Source organism: Chiloscyllium plagiosum, unplaced genomic scaffold (assembly GCF_037043375.1).
Source record: "Chiloscyllium plagiosum isolate Xiang-an unplaced genomic scaffold, Cpla_swu_hap1 HiC_scaffold_12, whole genome shotgun sequence".
NCBI lineage: Eukaryota > Metazoa > Chordata > Chondrichthyes > Orectolobiformes > Hemiscylliidae > Chiloscyllium > Chiloscyllium plagiosum.
The window spans coordinates 4,233,362-4,254,014 of record NW_028270150.1 but is presented as its reverse complement, the minus strand read 5'-3'; the positions used below and the strand labels follow the sequence as shown (position 1 = coordinate 4,254,014).

General features: G+C 48.1%; 1 protein-coding gene across 1 annotated transcript in view; it reads left to right on the top strand.

Moving 5' to 3' along the window:
• LOC122554859 (cell adhesion molecule 2-like) overlaps positions 1–20,647 on the top strand; it is an 820,685-nt gene extending 800,038 nt beyond the window's left edge. Inside the window, exons 9-10 of the mRNA XM_087992436.1 lie at positions 19,124–19,249; positions 20,483–20,647. Of these exons, the coding sequence (XP_087848562.1) occupies positions 19,124–19,249; positions 20,483–20,526 (170 nt within the window). The 3' untranslated portion in view covers positions 20,527–20,647. The remainder of the gene's footprint in view (positions 1–19,123; positions 19,250–20,482) is intronic.
• The last annotated feature ends 6 nt before the right edge of the window (positions 20,648–20,653 follow it).

Sequence of the window (20,653 nt, the reverse complement as noted above, 5' to 3'; positions counted from 1 at the left end):
TTGGAATGCGTTGCCAGCAGAGGTGGTACTGGCAGGCAGGTAGATTCATTTAAGGTGCGTCTGGACAGATGCATGAGTAGGTGGGGAGCAGAGGAATACAGATACTTAGGAATTGGGTGACAGGTTTAGACAGTAGATTTGGATCGGCTCAGGCTTGGAGGGCCGAAGGGCCTGTTCCTGGGCTGTAAATTTTCTTTGTTCTTTGTTCTAACTGCAGTCTCTCTGTGAGGCATTCTCACTAGATACTTGATTCCTGTGTCAAGTCTCTTACCTTCTCCCCTTTTCCAACGGGGTGAACCCAGACAGGATTACTGACACTGTCAGATGTTTTTACCTTAAAACATCGGGTTATTTGTCTGAACTTGCCCTGTGTCCACTCATTTCCCATCAACACTTTCAGCCTCTGGCCTCATCATTCCCCACCTTCCAAGTTCTTCTCTTTGACCAGGTTCATCTGCCCAGAAACATTCCACCTTCAGCCACAAGCTCCCATTGTTAGTACCTATTCCATGATCAGGTTTTTCTGTCGGAGGCTGTTTGTAAGGCCTGCTAACAATGTTCAGATCAGTTACTCCTCCTCAGCTGTCCAAATGGGCTATAAAAAACAGAATGTGCTGGAAAAACTCTGGCTCTGGTCTTTCCTGTTGAGAGAGTTAATGTTTCACAGAATAACACAATTGTTAAGGTACAAAGACAAGGCCATTTGGCCCCTCGCCCCTGCACCAGTTCTATCCCCTGGTGCCAATCTCCTGCTTTTTTTCCATATCTCTACACACTATCCATATCCAAATCATCAATCACTGCCACTCTGGAATGCCTCAATTGAACCTGCCTCCCCCATACTTCCAGGCAGAGCATTCCAGACCCTAATGACTCACTGGGTGACAAAGATTTTTCTCAAATCACCCTTGCTTCATTGCACATATATCTTAAATCTATTCCCTCTCGTTCTTGATTCTGCCTGCTCTGTACTTACAGTTCACGATTTTGGAATCCTCCCTGAAGTCTCGCAGCCTCCTCCCCTTCAGGGAGAACAGTCCCATGTTGTTCAATCTCTCCTCGTCACTGAAGTCTTTCATTCCTAGAACCATTCTTGTAAATCACTTCAACACCCTCACCAATGCATTCAGCTCTTTCCCACAATGCAATGGCTACAGCTATACAGAATACTCCAGCTGAGGTCTAACAAGAGTCTTGTACAAGTGCAACATCACCTCCCTGTTCCTCTGTAGCTCCTTAATAAAGTTGAGGGCACTGTGTGCTTTGTTAATTGCTCTCTCTGTGCTCTGGCACCTTCAGTGATCTCTGCCCATATACACCCAGGTCCCTCTGCTCCTGCAATCCCTTTACAGTGTCTTTCAATGTACTTCTGGCCAATGTGCAGCATCCCACACGTCTCTGTGCTGAACCTCCCTCTTCCACCAACTTGCTGATGTCTTCAAGCATTCCTCCAGCCTGAGAAATATCCATTGACCACCACTCTCTGTATCTTACAACAGCCCACTTGTATTCATACTGTTACTGTCCCTTTTATTCCATGACCTGTCCCTTTAGGAATACAGGAACCAAAATAACCTTTACAGGAGCTTGAGCCTATTCCATCATTCAATGAGATCATGGATGATCTGTGGCTTTATGCTGTACACCTGCCTTTGGTCAAAATCCCTTAATACCTTTTGCTTAACAAAGGTTTATCTACCTCAGAATTAAACCTAACAACTGATCCAACACCCACTGCCACTGGGAGAGAGCTCCAAACCCCTCTGACCCTTTGTGTGTGGAAGTAATTCCTAACATCCCTCCTGAATGGTCTGGCCTGACTACTGCAGCTATGCCCCTAGTTCTAGAATCCCCAACCAGTGGAAATACTTTATCTTTCTCTACCCTGTGTGGAGTTTGCACGTTCTCCCCGTGTCTGTGAGGGTTTCCTCCGGGTGCTCCGGTTTCCTCCCACCATCCAAAGATGGGCAGGTCAGGTGAATTGGCCATGCTAAATTACCCGTAGTGTTAGGTAAGGGATAAATGTAGGGGTATGGGTGGGTTTCGCTTCGGCGGGTCAGTGTGGACTTGTTGGGCCGAAGGGCCTGTTTCCACACTGTAATGTAATCTAAATCTAATCTAATCTAAATCTGTTTTATTCCTGTTAATATCTTGAAGACTTTGATCAGATCACTCCTGTACCTTCTAAGTTTGAGAGAAAACAGACCTAATTTATATAATCTCTCCTCATAACCTAACCCCTGAAGTCCAGTTATTATTCTGGTAAACCTACCTTCAAGGCCAGTCTATCCTTCCTAAAGTGTGGTGCCCAGATCTACCCTCTGTTCCCAGTGGGGTCTAACCTGGGTTTTGTATAGCTGCAGCATAACTTCCGCATCCTTGTACTCCAGGGACTTCCTCACAAGTCTGTTGAGTGGCATTGGACTGAAAATGTTTTGAGCCTGGTATGACTCTTCCAGAACTGAAGAAATCAGGATCCCTCTCCCCTTAGGATTGTTACAGCTAGGAGTGTTTGTTAGAATACAGACGATGGAGTCAGGCTGGTGGGAAAGCAAGGATACACCAAAATAACATCATGCTGGGAGAGATACCAGAGCGATTCTCTGCCTGTTAGATGACAGCTATGGTCATCACCATCTCCCAATTATCACCAAAACACTCTTCCTCCATTGGATCCATCATTCCCTCTGCTTCAGACACCACTCACTCCTCACTGAAAGAACAGCAGCTCAGATGTAACCCAGGATTGCTACCAGTACCGCGTGCAAGTCAGAGTCGGGATGAAAGAATCGGCAGGATGAATGCGTTGATTGAGAGATGGTGCAGGAGGGAGGGGTTCAGATTTTTGGGACATGGGGACCAGTTCTGGAGGAGATGGGACGACTACAAATTGGACGGTCTACACCTGGGCTGGACTGGAACTAATATCCTTGGGGGTGCTTTTGCTAACGTTGTTGGGGAGGGTTTAAACTAATGTGGCAGGGGTTTGGGGACTAAATGAGAAGGTTAGTGGACAGGAAGGAGGCAGTAATTAAAGCCTGTAAGGAACTAGATAATGAAGTCAGCATGACTAAGGGGAAGAGTAAGCAGGGAGCAGATGATGCACACAAAGGGATTGGTGGTCTGAGGTGCATTTGTTTTAATGCAAGTGCAGTAAGTATAGCAGATGAACTTAGGGATCAGATTAGTACCTGGGAGTATGATGTTATTGCTGTTATTGAGACGTGGTTGAGGGAAGGGTATGATTGTCAACTAAATATCCCAGGATATTGATGCTTCAGGCGGGATAACGAGGGAGGTAAAAGGGGTGGAGGAGTTGCATTACTGGTCGGAGAGGATATCACAGCTGTGCTGAAGGAGGGCACTATGAAGGACTTGAGCAGTGAGACAATATGGACAGAGCTCAGAAATAGGAAGGGTGCAGTAACAATCTTGGGGATGTACTAGACACCTCCCAACAGCGAGCGTGACATAGAGGTGCAAATATGTAAACAGATTATGGAAAGATGCAGGAGTGACAGGATGGTGGGGATAGGCGATTTTAATTTTCCCAACATTGACTGGGTTTCACTAAGTGTTAGAGGTCTAGATGGAGCAGAATTTGTAAGGAGCATCCAGGAGAGTTTTCTAGAGCAGTATGTAAATAGTCCAAATCAGGAAGGGGCCATACTGGACCTGGTGTTGGGGAATGAGCCTGGCCAGAAGGTTGAAGTTTCAGTAAAGGATTACTTTTGGAATAGTGATCCCAATTTCCTAAGTTTTAGAATACTCATGGGCAAAGATGAGAGTGGTCCTAAAGGAAGATTGCTAAATTGGGGGAAGGCCAACTACAGCAAAATTTGGCAGGAGCTGGGATTGGAAGCAGCTGTTTGAAGGGAAATCCACACTTGATATGTGGGAGGCTTTTAAAGAGAGGTTGATTACAGTGGAGGACAGACATGTCCCTGTGAAAATGAGGAATAGGAATGGCTAGATTAGGGAAACATGGATGACAGGTGAAATTGTGAGACTAGCTATGAGAAAAATTAAGCATACATAAAGTCTAGGCGACTGAAAATAGACAGAGCTTTGAAAGTACCTTGAAACTAGGACTAAATCTGAAACAAAGAATTAAGAGGGCTAAAAGGGGATCATGAAATATCTTTAGCAAACAGGGTTGAGCAAAATTCCTAGGCCTTCTATTCGCATATATGGAGCAAGAGGGTAACTAGAAAAAGGGTTGGCTCACTCAAGGACTAAGGAGGAAAGTTATGCATGGAGTCAGAGAAAATGGGTGAGATTCTGAATGAGTATTTTGCATCGGTATTCACAGAGGAGAGGGACATGACGGATATTGAGGTTAGGGATAGATTTTTGATTACTCTAGATCAAGTCAGCATAAGGAGGGAGGAAGTGCTAGGTATTCTAAAAGGCATTAAGGTGGACAAGTCCCCAGTTCTGGATAGCATCTATCCCAGGTTACTGAGGGAAGCGAGCGAGGAAATAGTTGGAGCCTTAACAGATGTCTTTGCAGCATCCTTCAACATGGGTGAAGTTCCAGAGGACTGGTGAATTGTTCATGTTGTCCCCTTGTTTAAGAAGGGTAGCAGGGATAATCCATGTAATTATAGACCGGTAAGCCTGACGTCAGTGGTAGGGAAGCTGATGGAGAAGATACTCAGGGATAGGATCTATTTACATTTGGAAGAAAATGGACTTATCAGTGATAGGCAACATGATTTTGTGCAGGGAAGGTCATGTTTTACCAACTTAAGAGAATTATTTGAGGAAGTAACAAAGCTGATTGATGAGGGAAGGGCTGTAGCTGTCATATACATGGACTTCAGTAAGGTGTTTGATAAGGTTCCCCATGTAGGCTGATGGAGAAGGTGAAGTTACATGGGGTCCAAGGTGTACAAGCTAGATAGATAGAGAACTGGCTGGGCAGTAAGAGATAGAGAGTAGTAGTGGAAGGGAGTTTCAAAAAATGGAGAACTGTAGCCAGTTGTGTTCCACAGGGATCTGTGTTGGGACCACTGTTGTTTGTGATATACACAAATGATCCGGAGGAAGGTGTAGGTGGTCTGATTAGCAAGCTTGCAAATGACGCTAAGATTGGTGGAGTAGCAGATAGTGAAGGGGACTGTCAGAGAATGTAGCAGAATATAGATAGATTGGAGAGTTGGACAGAGAAATGGCAGATGGAGTTCAATCCGGACAAATGTGAGGTGATGCATGTTGGAAGATCCAATTCAAGAGCGAACTATACAGTAAATGGAAAAGCCCTGGAGAAAATTAATGTACAGGGAGATCTGGGCGTTCAGGTCCATTGTACCCTGAAGGTGGCAACAAAGGTCAATAGAGTGGTCAAGAAGGCATAGGCATGACTTCCTTCATCAGACGAAGTAGCGAGTACAAGAGTTGGCAGATCATGTTACAACAGTATAGGACTTTGGTTCGGCCACCTTTGGAATACTGCGTACAGTTCTGGTCGCCACATTACCAAAAGGACATGGACGCTTTGGAGAGGCTGCAGAGGAGGTTCACCAGGATGTTGCCTGGTATGGAGGGTGCGAGCTATGAGGAGAGGTTGAGTAGGTTAGGATTATTTTCATTCGAAAGACGGAGGTTGGGGGGAGGGGGGGCAGGGGGACTCGACTGAGGTCTACAAAATCATGAGAGGTGTAGGCCACAGTAGGATCATGACTGGTCTGATTGCTCCACATTCTCTCTGATAAGTTTTCTCTCTGTTGTTTATCAAGAATCTATCTCCATCTCTAGTTCCACCCACATTTTGCCCCCTTGGTCCCAAATGGACCCTACTCACTTCCTTGTTATTCTCTTCCCCATGATATTCCTGTGGAACACGTCGGGATTCTCCCTAATTTCACCTGCCAACATTTTCCCCAGTCCCCTCTTTGCTCTCTGAATCCCCGTCTGCGTTTTGTAAACTCCACTTGGACTTCTGTTGATTTGCTCCCATTGTACCTATTTTACACCTCACTTTTCTTTCTTGTCCAATTGTCAATATTTCCAGAAATCCAGGCTTCTCTGGGCTTGTTGCTCCTACATCTTACCCAAAAGGGAATGTGTTGAGCTTGTACTCTCCCTAGTTCCTGATTGAACTGAACTCAAACCAATCTGGAATCTATTTCAGTGAGGGAGGGAGTAACCCTGAAGGCAGGAAGTGGTGGAAGGCTGCAGTTATGAATAATTATTTGTTACAAAAAAACTTAAATATTGCTGAAAGAAGACACAATCATAGAAGCTTTCCATCTTGCTTCCATCAGGACATTTACAAGAATGCAAATTCCAAGGAGAACAAACATTGTATACTGCATGGACAGGAAACCACTGCTTTGGCTGGAGAGTGGATTCTGATTTTCAGAGGCATTGTCAATAGGCTGTCTGTTCGAAATTTAACCAAAACCTGGCTGTCAACTGTTAACCTCCAAGGTAACGCCTCTACCAATCAGAGTCCACTTGCCATCAGCGTACTTCTCATCCAATAGAAATGTTGGTTTCCCCTGGAATTTGTATTCTTGCAAAACACCTTGATGAGGGCAAGATGGAGAGCTTCAACAAACTCTGTCTTTATTCTCACAGTTATCAAATTAGCAAAGATTCATGAAAATACAAACTGGCATGAATGACCTGCATAAAGTAACATTTGAAATCGAGCAATTGATGACATAGTGTGTGGGGAAGAGGACCTGGTGATGTGATGTGATTTATTGTAGTCACATGTACCTAAGTACACAGTGAAAAGACAGATTACAATAAACAAGGACATGGAGACCATAGTGGGTGCTTAGACAGAGTGAGGCTTCAAGGTTACACTGCACAGGAGGTCTGCCAAGCACGATCAACATTAGCAAGATCCATATTATTTGAAGTTAGAGAGATTCATTCAGCAGTTTCATAACTGTAGGGTTGAAGCTGTTCCTGAACCTGTTGGTGCGTGTGTTCAAGCTTCTGCCTGATGGAAGATGTCAGAAGAGATTATAACCGGGATGGGTGGGGTTCTTTGATGATGTTGGCAGCTTTTCCCGCAGCAGCGAGCAGTGTAAATGGAGCCCGTGGATGGGAGGTTGGATTCCGTGATGGTCTGGACTGTGTTGTAGTGATGGTTCCCAGAGCCATCCTCATGTCTTGCCCAGCTCTGTCATGTACGCAGTGATATACAACAGACTGACCAGCGAGATTGATCAGAACTTGCCTCAGCATTATTTGATCTGATCCCAGGATGAGAGACTGTGAGCTGGCTGGTTTGTGGTCTCCCTGAACTTCCCAATCCCAGTGTTCCTGAGGGACATTCTGGGATTCTCTGACAACTAATTGGTCCCATTATATCCTTATTTACAATTTGCTAAATTCAGTCTGGCTCTAATTTCGATAACCATGGCAACAATTTAGGAAGGCTTTGGGACTTTGGCAAAGAGTTTAAACAACACAGAGCAATGCACTCTGATTGAGAGGAGAGATTCAGAAGGATATAGATATAGAAACAGAACAGTCACATGTTGGAGAATGAGTGTCTTGGGAGGGGATCACATCAGAAGAATGATTGTAATGTGTTTTGTGAGTTGAACCCCAGGAACAGCTGCTTCCACTTCAGCCTGAGACTACTAATACGACACGCTTAGTCTCAGAGAGTAGAAAAATACACTCTTTCAAATATGTCTTTATCCGACCCACTAGAATATTCATGAGTCAACCGTATTAATGTTTCCATCAGTCAGAGCTGGGAAAAGAGTACTGTGCATTAATGATAAATGTAATGGGCACGCTAGGATCAGAGAGAGTTCCCCACTGAGATTCACTCCAGCATTCAACGCTGCCTCTCAGCCTGATCTTCATTCTGCGTTTTACATCCATTTCCCTATTGACCTCAACAATTTAGAGACCCCATTTGACCTGTCAGTTTTCAACTTGCAAATTTTTAAAGTCCCTTTGAATATATTTAATCCCATTGAACCAACAGCTCCCTGTTTCCCTCAGCACCACCTCCCCACTTTCTCCCCACCTCCCCATATTTCTCAAACCCAATATCTCGATATTCCCCCCGACGTTCCTCAATGCCACCGACCCACCTTCACCCACATAGCCATCTGAGATTGCTTGCTGGCATTCATTTTTAAAATTCCAAGTCCATGATTTCTTCCATCCTGAAGGCAGAGGGCAGCAGGTACATGGGAACATTATCTGCACGTTGCCCTTTGAGACATTCACTATCCCAGCTCGGAAATATATTACCGCTCCTCACTATTAATGAGTCAAAACTCTGGAATTCTTTCCCTAAAAGCATTGAGGATCTACCACGCCAGTGAACCTGTCTCCCCCACACTCTCAGGCAGTACATTCCAGACCCTAACCAGTTCCTCTACGGGAAAGTTTTTTCCTTTTGTTACCATTGCGTCTCATAATAATTACTTTAAATCTCTGTCATAGAGTCATAGAGATGTACAGCATGGAAACAGACCCTTCGGTCCAACTCGTCCATGTCCAGGGAAAACAGCCCCTGTCTATTCAACCTCTCCCTGCAGCTCAAGCCCTCCAACCCTGGCAACATCCTTGTAAATCTTTTCTGACCCTTTCAGGTTTTACAATGTCCTTCCGATAGCAGGGAGACGGAAATTGAATGCAGTAATCCAACAGTGTCCAGTGTCCTAACCAATGTCCTGTACAGCCGCAACATGACCTCCCAACTCCTGTACTCAATACTCTGACCAATAAAGGAAAGCATACCAAACACCTTCTTCACTATCGTATCTACCTGCGACTCCACTTTCAAGGAGCTATGAACCTGCACTCCAAGGTCTCTTTGTTCAGCAACACTCTCTCGGACCTTACCATTAAGTGTATAAGTCCTGCTAAGATTTGCTTTCCCAAAATGCAGTACCTCGCATTTATCTGAATTAAACTCCATCTGCCTCTTCTCAGCCCATTGGCCCATCTGGTCAAGATCCTGTTGTAATCTGAGGTAACCCTCTTCGCTGTCCACTACACCTCCAATTTTGGTGTCATCTGCAAACTTACTAACTGTACCTCTTATGCTCGCATCCAAATCATTTATATAAATGACAAAAAGCAGTGGACTCAACACCGATCCTTGTAGCACTCCACTGGTCACTGGCCTCCAGTCTGAAAAACAACCCTCCACCACCACCCTCTGTCTTCTACCTTTGAGCCAGTTCTGTATCCAAATGGCTAGTTCTCCCTGTATTCCATGAGATCTAACCTTGCTAATCAGTCTCCCATGGGGAACCTTGTTGAACGCCTTCCTGAAGTCTACATAGATCACATCTACCACTCTGCCCTCATCAATTCTCTTTGTTACTTCTTCAAAAAACTCAATCACATTCGTGAGACATGATTTCCCACGCACAAAGCCATGTTGACTATCCCTAATCAGTCCTTGCCTTTCCAAATTCATGTACATCCTGTCCCTCAGGATTCCCTCCAACAACTTGCCCATCACCGACATCAGGCTCACTGGTCTATAGTTCCCTGGCTTGTCCTTACTACCCTTCTTAAACAGTGACACCACGTTTGCCAACCTCCAGTCTTCCGGCACCTCACCTGTGACTATCGATGACACAACTATCTCAGCAAGAGGCCCAGCAATCACTTCTCTAGCTTCCCACAGAGTTCTAGGGTACACCTGATCAGGCCCCATGGATTTAACTACTTTTATGCATTGTACGATGTCCAACACTTCCTCTTCTGTAATATGGACATTTTTCAAAGTCTCACTCTTTATTTTCCCAAGACCTCTATCTTCCATATCCTTCTCCACGGTAAATACTGATGCAAAATACTTGTTTAGTGTCTGCCCCATCTCCTGAAGATCCACACAAAGGCTGCCTTGCTGATCTTTGAGGGGCCCTAATCTCTCCTTAGTTACCCTTTTGTCCTTAATGTATTTGTAAAAACCCTTTTGGATTCTCCTTAATTCTATTTGCCAAATCTATCTCATGTCCCCGTTTTGCCCTCCTGATTTCCCTCTGAAGTATACTCCTACTTCCTTTGTACTCTCCTAAGGATTCACTCGATCTATCCTGTCTATACCTGACATATGCTTCCTTCTTTTTCTTAACCAAACCCTCAATTTCTTTAGTCATCCAGCATTCCTTATACCTACCAGCATTTCCCTTCACCCTAACAGTAATGCCCTGTCTCTGATCTCTCGTTATCTCATTTTTGAGGGCTTCCAATTTTCCAGCCGTCCCTTTATCCATGGAATTACCCCGATTCTCGATCTATTTGCCAGTTGTGACAATTTGTCCCAATGTACTGTCCAGACCTCTCACTATTTTAAACACCATGATTAAGTTTCCTCACAGCCTTTCCTCTCTCCAAGGAGATCACCCTCAGCTTCTCCAATCTGTGCTCATGGCTAAAGTCTCTCAATGTTGGATCAAGGCTGATAAATCATTTCTGAGCTCTCTCTAATGGGTTCAGGTTATTCCTAAATTGGCATGGCCAGTACTGGAGGAATGCTAGGACACTGGATTAGCTGCTCTCCCCACCTGTCGTCCCAGCTTCACTGATCAGTGTGCATGTACCCCCCTGCCCTGGTCCGTCTGATCCTGCTCTCACTTTAGCACCCTTTAGTCTACCTCGTCTCTCCATTCTGTCCCACTCTTCTCTGCCTTGACCCCTATCTGCCCCCTATCTGCCCCCTATCTGCCCCCAATCTGCCCCCTATCTGCCCCCGATCTGTCCCCTATCTGCCTGCTCAACCAATTTGACTTTTGAATTTCTACACAATCCTCTTCACGGTTTACAAAACTGCCAAATTTCACATTATCCACAGCTTTTGAAATTCTGTACAGCTCTAACGTAACCTCGCTGTTTTTACAATCTATACCATAATCTATAATCTATACCATAACTAATGAAGACAAGGGGATGAAGACATTATAGTTATCCATTGCCTAAATGATGGGGAGGTGATAGCCTATAGATCCAAGAGACCCAGGTATTGTTCTGGGGAATTAAAAATCATTGATCATCAGTCTGTTGTTGATTGTCAGAGAAAAGAAAATCTTATGAGATTAGATTCCATACAGTATGGAAACAGGCCCTTTGGCCCAAGTCCCCTACATTTACCCCTGACTAATGCACCTAACACATTGGGCAATTTCCCATGGCCAATTCACCTGACCTGCACAGCTTTGGATTGTGGGAGGAAACGGAGCAAACCCACGCAGACACGGGGAGAACGTGCAAACTCCACACAGACAGTCACCTGGGTCCCTGGCACTGTGAGGCAGCAGTGCTAACCACTGAGCCAACGTGCCACCTGGATGTGTGACTCCAGACCCACAGCAACGTGGTTAACTTTTAACTTAGGGATGGGCAATAGCAGCTGGTCCAGCCAGCAACATCCTCAACCCGTGAATAAATCAAAACTAAAAGAGCAAAGGGCTCATGTTTGGATGATGGATACTTGATGAGCTGCTCCAGACACTCTGTTAATTTCTTTGCCTATACCTCACTGATTAGTACCACCCCATCAAACATTACCCGCTGTCCTCCTGCAATGGGCAAGTGCGGATGGAAAGCAAGCTGTTCTTCATATCCAAGCCCTTTCATCATGTCGCCTGCACAGTGGCATCAATATTTCACGATTCTCAGCTCCTTACGCTCAGCCTCAGGCACTTTATTCTGGTACATTGAACAAGGAGACTGCTCATTTATTATAAGCAGGCTTGAATCTCATCCCCCTCACAGCTATCGTCAGGTTCCACAGCTGGCATTAGTGAAAAGTGGTGGTTCCTGTTTGGCTGGCTGGTTTTAGCACTGTGCCTACCTAGAAAGGTGCCAGTCTGTTTGAGTCTTTAATGAGTGCCATTGTTATGTAGTCCCTCACCAATGATCAGTGACAGGTACATGAGGCAGGGTCCTCTCCCAGAGGCTGACACTGATGGAACGTCCTGAGGCAAGTATCAACAGAGAGTCTGCCCCCTTCTGAGATTTATATTCACTGGAAGGAAGGAGGGGAGACATTGAACCTGTTCCCCATTCAGTTACTCACACCATCATATATCAAGATTCCACTTCCCCAAAAAGATCCACCATCCTCACTCCCACAGATATCTGCTCACCTCCATTTTGATTCACTCACACCCTCAACACATTCCTCGTCAGGACGGAGTTCCTTGTTTCCACTCACCGTTGTGGGAGGAACTGCTTCCAGACAATTAACCCTGAGTGACCCACCTCACAAGATTCTGTGCCCGTGTTGTCAACCTGACCACACCAGCCCCACCCCCTGTCATATGGGTTTCAGTGCCAGTGTGATGCCATGCATGTAGACCATCTGTTCCATCAGTTGGTCATGCCAAATATGTGACCCTTAAGCTGTTTTTGTGATAAGCAACATACTGACAGTACCTAACCAACCCCCTTTGGCAAAACTCAAACCGTGCTGTCCACCATTAGATTTCACTCTGCTTTTAGAAAGCAGTTGCTAAAGAATCCCGATTTTGCCAAGAACTATGTTTCATTTAAGATTGTGTGTGATGGAACTTGAATACACTGGATGCTGTTTTGTGCAGATCGAAAGACCATGTACACAGACAGTCCCTGTTCCAACTCTACATGATGTACTGCAGAAATTCACCAAAGATTTTCAGACAGCACCTTCCAAACCCATGACCACTTCCATCTAGAAGGACAAGAGCAGCAGATACATGGGAACACCACCCCCTGCAAGTTCCCCTCCAAGCCACTCACCATCCTGACATGGAAATATATCACTGGTCCTTCACTGTCACTGGGTCAGAATCCTGGAATTCCCTCCCTCAGGGCATTGTGGGTCACCCTACAGCACATGGACTGCAGCGGGTCAAGAAGGCAGCTCACTCCCACCTTCTCAAGGGGCACTCAGGCACACTGAAGCATCTCTGCATCATCCTCACAGCTGACCCTTTAGAGTGTCACAGCAGACTTGATGGGTCAAATGGCCCCTTTCTTTGCTGTAGGGATTCTATAGTTCTCTGAAACCAAAGGTGCACCCAGTCTCATTGATGCACTATATAAATGAACATCCTGACTATTATGTTCAATACCTCTTGTAATAAATGGTAGCATCCCATTAACCTGCTTGATGACCTCCCGCGACTGCGGACCACCTTTGTGCGACTTATGCCCCAGAACAGCCAGATCCTGGCATTAATTGGTGATGCAGTGGACAGTGAAGAAGATTATCTCAATTGGACTTTGATCAATGGGCTGAGGAGTGGCAGAAGGTGTTTAATTTGGATCACTTTGAGGTGTCACATCTTGGTAAGGCAAGCCACAGCAGGACTTACACAGTTAATGCTAAGACCAAAGGGCGCAGGTGCAGGTGCAGGTCCTTGAAAGTGCAGTCGCAGGTAGGTATGCTTTCCTTTATTGGTCAGAGCATTGAGTACAGGAGTTGGGAGAACATGTTGCAACTGTACAGAACATTGGTGAGGCCACTCTTAGAATATTGTGTACAATTCTGGTCTCCTTCCTAGAGGAAAGATGTTGTTAAACTGGAGAAAAGATCTACAAAGATGTTGTCAGAGTTGAGGGTTACGGTCAGAGGCAGGATAGGCTGGGGCTGTTTTCCCTGGAGTGTCGGAGGCTGAGGGGTGACCTTACAGAGATTTATAAAATCATGAGGGGCACGGATAGGGTGAATAGACAAGGTCTTTTTCCAGGGTAGGGGAGTCCAAAACAAGAGGGCATCGTTTTAAGGTGAGGGGGGAAAGATTTAAAAGGGACCTGATGGTGGTGTGTGTGTGGAGTGAGCTGCCAGAGGAAGTGGTGGAGGCTGGTACAATTACAACAGTTAAAAGGCATCTGGATGGGTATAGGAAGGGTTTGGAGGGATATGGACAAAATGCTGGCAAATGGGACTGGGTCAGATTGGGATATCCAGTCAGCATGGGCTGGTTGGAACGAAGGGTCTGTTTCCATGCTGTATGATTCTGACTCTGTAACTGCATTCTGAAGAGAAATGATGCTAACAATGTTGCAGCTGGTGTGAATGACAGGAGGACTTGTTGCTGTTAACCCCAGAGAGAATCTTACTGTCTCAGTCAAAAGAAATATAAATGTAAAGGTAGTTGTGATGTTGGATTGGGGTGGACAAAGTCAGACGTCACACCACACCAGGTTACAGTCCAACAGGTCTATCTGAAATCACAAGCTTTCGGAGAGGGGCCCACTCATCAGGTAGGATCCTGATGAAGGAGTAGTGCTCAGACAGCTTTGTGATTTCGAATCAAACTGTTGGACTAACATCTGGTGCGGTGTGACGTCTGACTTCAGAATTGGGAAGGACAGAGTTTCCAGGTACAGTTCAATCCTGCACTGTGCCAGTGTGTGAGCCCGGGGCGAAAGCTGCAGCGATTTCTATTTCAGTTGCTGCAGCCTGCTCTGTCGTGGGCTGGCCTCTCAATGCCATTGGTACACTTCCTATTTTCACAAAAGCAAAGTCCTGCACATCTCTGCATCTGTAGGGCGGCCGACTGAAGTGCTGAAAGTTTCAGAATTTTCATTTTTTATCGTCATATCTAATGTTGGAAAAACAGGACAAAATGAGAAGCATTGACAGCTTGAGAGCAATTGTTTGAGATGTAGTCTGCTATTTGTAGGAAAGGCAGTTGTCAATTTGTGCATGGGAAGATCCCATAAACAATAAACTGTGCCTACCTAAGAGACCAGATGGGACCTCAGACATAACTCTCATTGAATAAACTGCCTCAATAACACGTCTGTACTGACCCTCTGACAGTGCGGCACTCCCTCAGTACTGACCCTCCGACAGTGCAGCACTCCCTCAGTACTGACCCTCTGACAGTGCAGCACTCCCTCAGTACTGACCCTCTGACAGTGCGGCACTCCCTCAGTACTGACCCTCTGACAGTGCGGCACTCCCTCAGTACTGACCCTCTGACAGTGTGTCACTCCCTCAGTACTGAACCTCTGACAGTGTGTCACTCCCTCAGTACTGACCCTCTGACAGTGCAGCACTCCCTCAGTACTGACCCTCTGACAGTGCGGCACTCCCTCAGTACTGACCCTCTGACAGTGCGGCACTCCCTCAGTACTGACCCTCCGACAGTACGGCACTCCCTCAGTACTGACCCTCTGACAGTGCGGCACTCCCTCAGTACTGACCCTCTGACAGTGCGGCACTCCCTCAGTACTGACCCTCCGACAGTGCAGCACTCCCTCAGTACTGACCCTCTGACAGTGCAGCACTCCCTCAGCACTGACCTTCTGACAGTGCAGCACTTCTTCAGTACTGACCCTCTGACAGTGCAGCACTCCCTCAGTACTGACCCTCTGCCAGTGCGGCACTCCCTCAGTACTGACCCTCTGACAGTGCGGCACTCCCTCAGTACTGACCCTCTGACAGTGCGGCACTCCCTCAGTACTGACCCTCCGACAGTGCAGCACTCCCTCAGTACTGACCCTCTGACAGTGCAGCACTCCCTCAGTACTGACCCTCTGACAGTGCGGCACTCCCTCAGTACTGACCCTCTGACAGTGCGGCACTCCCTCAGTACTGACCCTCCGACAGTGCAGCACTCCCTCAGTACTGACCCTCTGACAGTGCAGCACTCCCTCAGTACTGACCCTCTGACAGTGCGGCACTCACTCAGTACTGACCCTCTAACAGTGCAGCACTCCCTCAGTACTGACCCTCTGACAGTGCGACACTCCCTCAGAACAGACCCTCTGTCAGTGCAGCACTCCCTCAGTACTGACCCTCTGGCAGTGTGTCACTCACTCAGTACTGACCCTCTGACAGTGCGGCACTCCCTCAGTACTGACCCCCTGACAGTGTGGCACACCCTCAGTACTGACCCCCTGACAGTGTGGCACACCCTCAGTACTGACCCTCTGACAGTGCGGCACTCCCTCAGTACTGACCCCCTGACAGTGTGGCACACCCTCAGTACTGACCCTCTGACAGTGTGGCACACCCTCAGTACTGACCCCCTGACAGTGCGGCACTCCCTCAGTACTGACCCTCTGACAGTGCGGCACTCCCTCAGCACTGACCCCCTGACAGTGTGGCACACCCTCAGTACTGACCCCCTGACAGTGTGGCACACCCTCAGTACTGACCCCCTGACAGTGCGGCACTCCCTCAGTACTGACCCTCTGACAGTGCGGCACTCCCTCAGTACTGACCCTCTGACAGTGCGGCACTCCCTCAGCACTGACCCTCTGACAGTGCAGCACTCCCTCAGTACTGACCCTCTGACAGTGCAGCACTCCCTCAGCACTGACCCCCTGACAATGTGGCACTCCCTCAGTACTGACCCTCTGACAGTGCGGCACTCCCTCAGTACTGACCCTCTGACAGTGCGGCACTCCCTCAGCACTGACCCTCTGACAGTGCAGCACTCCCTCAGTACTGACCCTCTGACAGTGCAGCACTCCCTCAGCACTGACCCCCTGACAATGTGGCACTCCCTCAGTACTGACCCTCTGACAGTGCGGCACTCCCTCAGTACTGACCCTCTGACAGTGCGGCACTCCCTCAGCACTGACCCTCTGACAGTGCAGCACTCCCTCAGCACTGACCCTCTGACAGTGCAGCACTCCCTCAGTACTGACCCTCTGACAGTGCGGCACTCCCTCAGTACTGACCCTCTGACAGTGCGGCACTCCCTCAGCACTGACCCTCTGACAGTGCAGCACTCCCTCAGTACTGACCCTCTGACAGTGCAGCACTCCCTCAGCACTGACCCCCTGACAATGTGGCACTCCCTCAGTACTGACCCTCTGACAGTGCGGCACTCCCTCAGTACTGACCCTCTGACAGTGCGGCACTCCCTCAGCACTGACCCTCTGACAGTGCAGCACTCCCTCAGTACTGACCCTCTGACAGTGCAGCACTCCCTCAGCACTGACCCCCTGACAATGTGGCACTCCCTCAGTACTGACCCTCTGACAGTGCGGCACTCCCTCAGTACTGACCCTCTGACAGTGCGGCACTCCCTCAGCACTGACCCTCCGACAGTGCGGCGCTCCCTCAGTACTGACCCTCCGACAGTGCGCCGCTCTCTCAGTACTGACCCTCTGACAGTGCAGCACTCCCTCAGTACTGACCCTCTGACAGTGCGGCACTCCCTCAGTACTGACCCTCTGACAGTGTGGTACTCCCTCAGTACTGACCCTCTGACAGTGTGTCACTCCCTCAGTACTGACCCTCTGACAGTGCGGCACTCCCTCAGTACTGACCCTCTAACAGTGCGGCATTCCCTCAGTACTGACCCCCTGACAGTGTGGCACTCCCACAGCACTGACCCTCTGACAGTATAGCACTCCCTCAGTACTGACCCTCTGACAGTGCGACACTCCCTCAGTGCTGACCCTCAGAAGATACGGCACTCTCTCTGCACTGAGGTACAGTACTGGTGGGGACAGGTCTGTCTCTGTATAACACTGGGGTACAGTATGGTGGGGACAGGTCAGTCTCTGTATAACACTGGGGTACAGTACTGTTGGGGACAGGTCTGTCACTGTATAACACTGGGGTACAGTACTGGTGGGGACAGGTCTGTCACTGTATTACACTGGGGTACAGTACTGGTGGGGACAGGTCTGTCACTGTATTACACTGGGGTACAGTACAGGTGGGAACAGGTCTGTCACTGTATAACACTGGGGTACAGTACTGGTGGGGACAGGTCTGTCACTGTATAACACTGGGGAACCTTACTGGCTGGGACCGGTCTGTCTCTGTATAACACTGGGATACAGGACTGGCTGGGAGTGGTCTATCTCTGTATAACACTGGGGTACAGTACTGGTGGGGACAGGTCTGTGACTGTATTACACTGGGGTACAGTACTGGTGGGAACAGGTCTGTCACTGTATAACACTGCGGTACAGTACTGGTGGGGACAGGTCTGTCACTGTATAACACTGGGGAACCTTACTGGCTGGGACCGGTCTGTCTCTGTATAACACTGGGATACAGGACTGGCTGGGAGTGGTCTATCTCTGTATAACACTGGGGTACAGTACTGGTGGGGACAGGTCTGTCACTGTATAACACTGGGGTACAGTACTGGTGGGGACAGGTCTGTCACTGTATAACACTGGGGTACAGTACTGGTGGGGACAGGTCTGTCACTGTATAACACTGGGGTACAGTACAGGTGGGGACAGGTCTGTCACTGTGTAACACTGGGGTACAGTACTGGTGGGACAGGTCTGTCACTGTATAACACTGGGGTACAGTACAGGTGGGGACAGGTCTGTCTCTGTATAACACTGGGGTGCAGTACTGGTGGGGACAGGTCTGTCACTGTATAACACTGGGGTACAGTACTGGTGGGGACAGGTCTGTCACTGTATAACACTGGGGTACAGTACAGGTGGGGACAGGTCTCTCACTGTATAACACTGGGGTACGTACTGGTGGGGACAGGTCTGTCACTGTATAACACTGGGGTACAGTACAGGTGGGGACAGGTCTCTCACTGTATAACACTGGGGTACGTACTGGTGGGGACAGGTCTGTCCCTGTATAACACTGGGGTACAGTACTGGTGGGGACAGGTCTGTCCCTGTATAACACTGAGGTACAGTACTGGTGGGGACGGGTCTCTCACTGTATAACACTGGGGTACAGTACTGGTGGGGGCAGACCTGTCACTGTATAACACTGGGGTACAGTACTGGTGGGGGCAGACCTGTCACTGTATAACACTGGGGTACAGTACAGGTGGGGACAGGTCTGTCACTGTATAACACTGGGGTACAGTACTGGTGGGGACAGGTCTGTCACTGTATAACACTGGGGTACAGTACTGGTGGGGACAGGTCTGTCACTGTATAACACTGGGGTACAGTACTGGTGGGGACAGGTCTGTCACTGTATAACACTGGGGTACAGTACTGGTGGGGACAGGTCTGTCACTGTATAACACTGGGGTACAGTACAGACTGGGACCGGTCTGTCACTGCGTCACACCAGAGCTTGTCCAGTTGTGTTCTTGTATTGGTTGCTGGTTGGTTTTCCTGGCTGGTCACCCAGTGTGTGACACTGAACTCTGAAGTGACTTGGTGATCGAGTGGAGCTGAGCATTGCTGACCTCTGTGCTGTCACTGAGCTGCTGTGTTTGTGTTTCTGTAGATCCCAGTGCCCTGGCCGGCCAGTCTGGTCCTGATCATGCTGTGATTGGTGGAGTGGTAGCTGTCGTTGTCTTCATCACCCTGTGTTTGGTGATAGTTCTCGGGAGGTACCTGGCTCGACATAAAGGTAGGTTGAGGTTTCCGGTCAGTGTGCTGCCCTGTTTCGCAGCAGGCTGTTCCCCGCGTGTCAGAGGTCACAGTGACAGTAACCTGCTCTTTGTCCGTCTGCTCATTCACATGGGAGGCCATGGGGATTTATTGTCACACGTGATGTCGTTCATGGAGATACATTTGGATGCTGTCTCTCTTTATTCACTGATCAGAATTAAAAGCTCATCTCGCTTTGGGGGATCTTGGTAACTGGATTGTCCTTTTGTCCTGTCAGTATGTTCATTCCTGAGGTGTGAGCTCACTGGGAGGTCAGCATCACTTTCTGGACCCTCGTTTCACTTGAACTGAGTTGAACTCAAATCCCACGCATTGCTGTGGGTCTGGAGTCACGTAGAGACCAGGCCAGGCGAGGACAGCAGATTTCCTTCACTATTTAGTGAAGCAGATGGGTTTTTACATCAATTGGCACTGCTCACTATTAGATTAGCTATTCATTCCAGATTGCATTCATTGAATTTTTAATTCCACCCAATGCCCTTTAGGAAAGGAAATTGTGACTCCAGAGCCTGACTCTTAACCTCCTTAGAAATGGCCAAGCAAACCATTAAGTGTGGGATTTCTCCAACTCACAGCGGCATCCAAAGTCAGGCAGTTTGGAAAAGCATCGCGGGGCAAGGCAGCATCCGAGGAGCAAGAGAGTCAATGTTTCGGACATTATCCCTTCATCAGAATTCATCAGGATTATGCCCGAAACGTCGATTCTCCTGCTCCTTGGATGCTGCCTGACCTTCCTGCGCTTTTCCAGCAACACACTCTCTGACTCTGATCTCCAGCATCCTGCAGTCCTCACTTTCTCCCAGTTTGGAGAAGGGAGACCCTGAGTCTGTGTCTGTCCCACCATCAGGCAGGAAGGTGAGGGAATACTCCTCACTCACCTGGTCGAGGGCAGCTCCAACAACAGCTCAACCCCGTCCAGGTCAAAGTGTAACCACCAACACCGAGCAGTGGGGCTGAGTGGCCTGTTGTCGACTCTGTAATTCCTGCATTTGCTCTGAACTCTGTAGCCAGTGGCTGAGTTGAGATGGTCGTTTGAGAAACTGTCAACACAGCAGACCCACAATTCCAATGGACTAGGAATGGGTCTGGGTGGGTTGCTCCTTCGGCGGGTCGGTGTGGACTTGTTGGGCCAAAGGCCTGTTTCCCACCCTGTAGGGAATCTAATCTAATCGAATCCCTTGTGTTGTCATAGGAACCTATCTGACCAATGAGCGAAGGGAGCTGAGGATGCCCTGATGCAGACACAGCGATCATCAACGCTGAGGGAAGTCAAGCAAATGCAGAGGACAAGAAAGAATATTTCATCTGAACACCCCACATTCCTCAGAGATTCAACCTGACGGCTCTTAGAAACCGGCTCTTC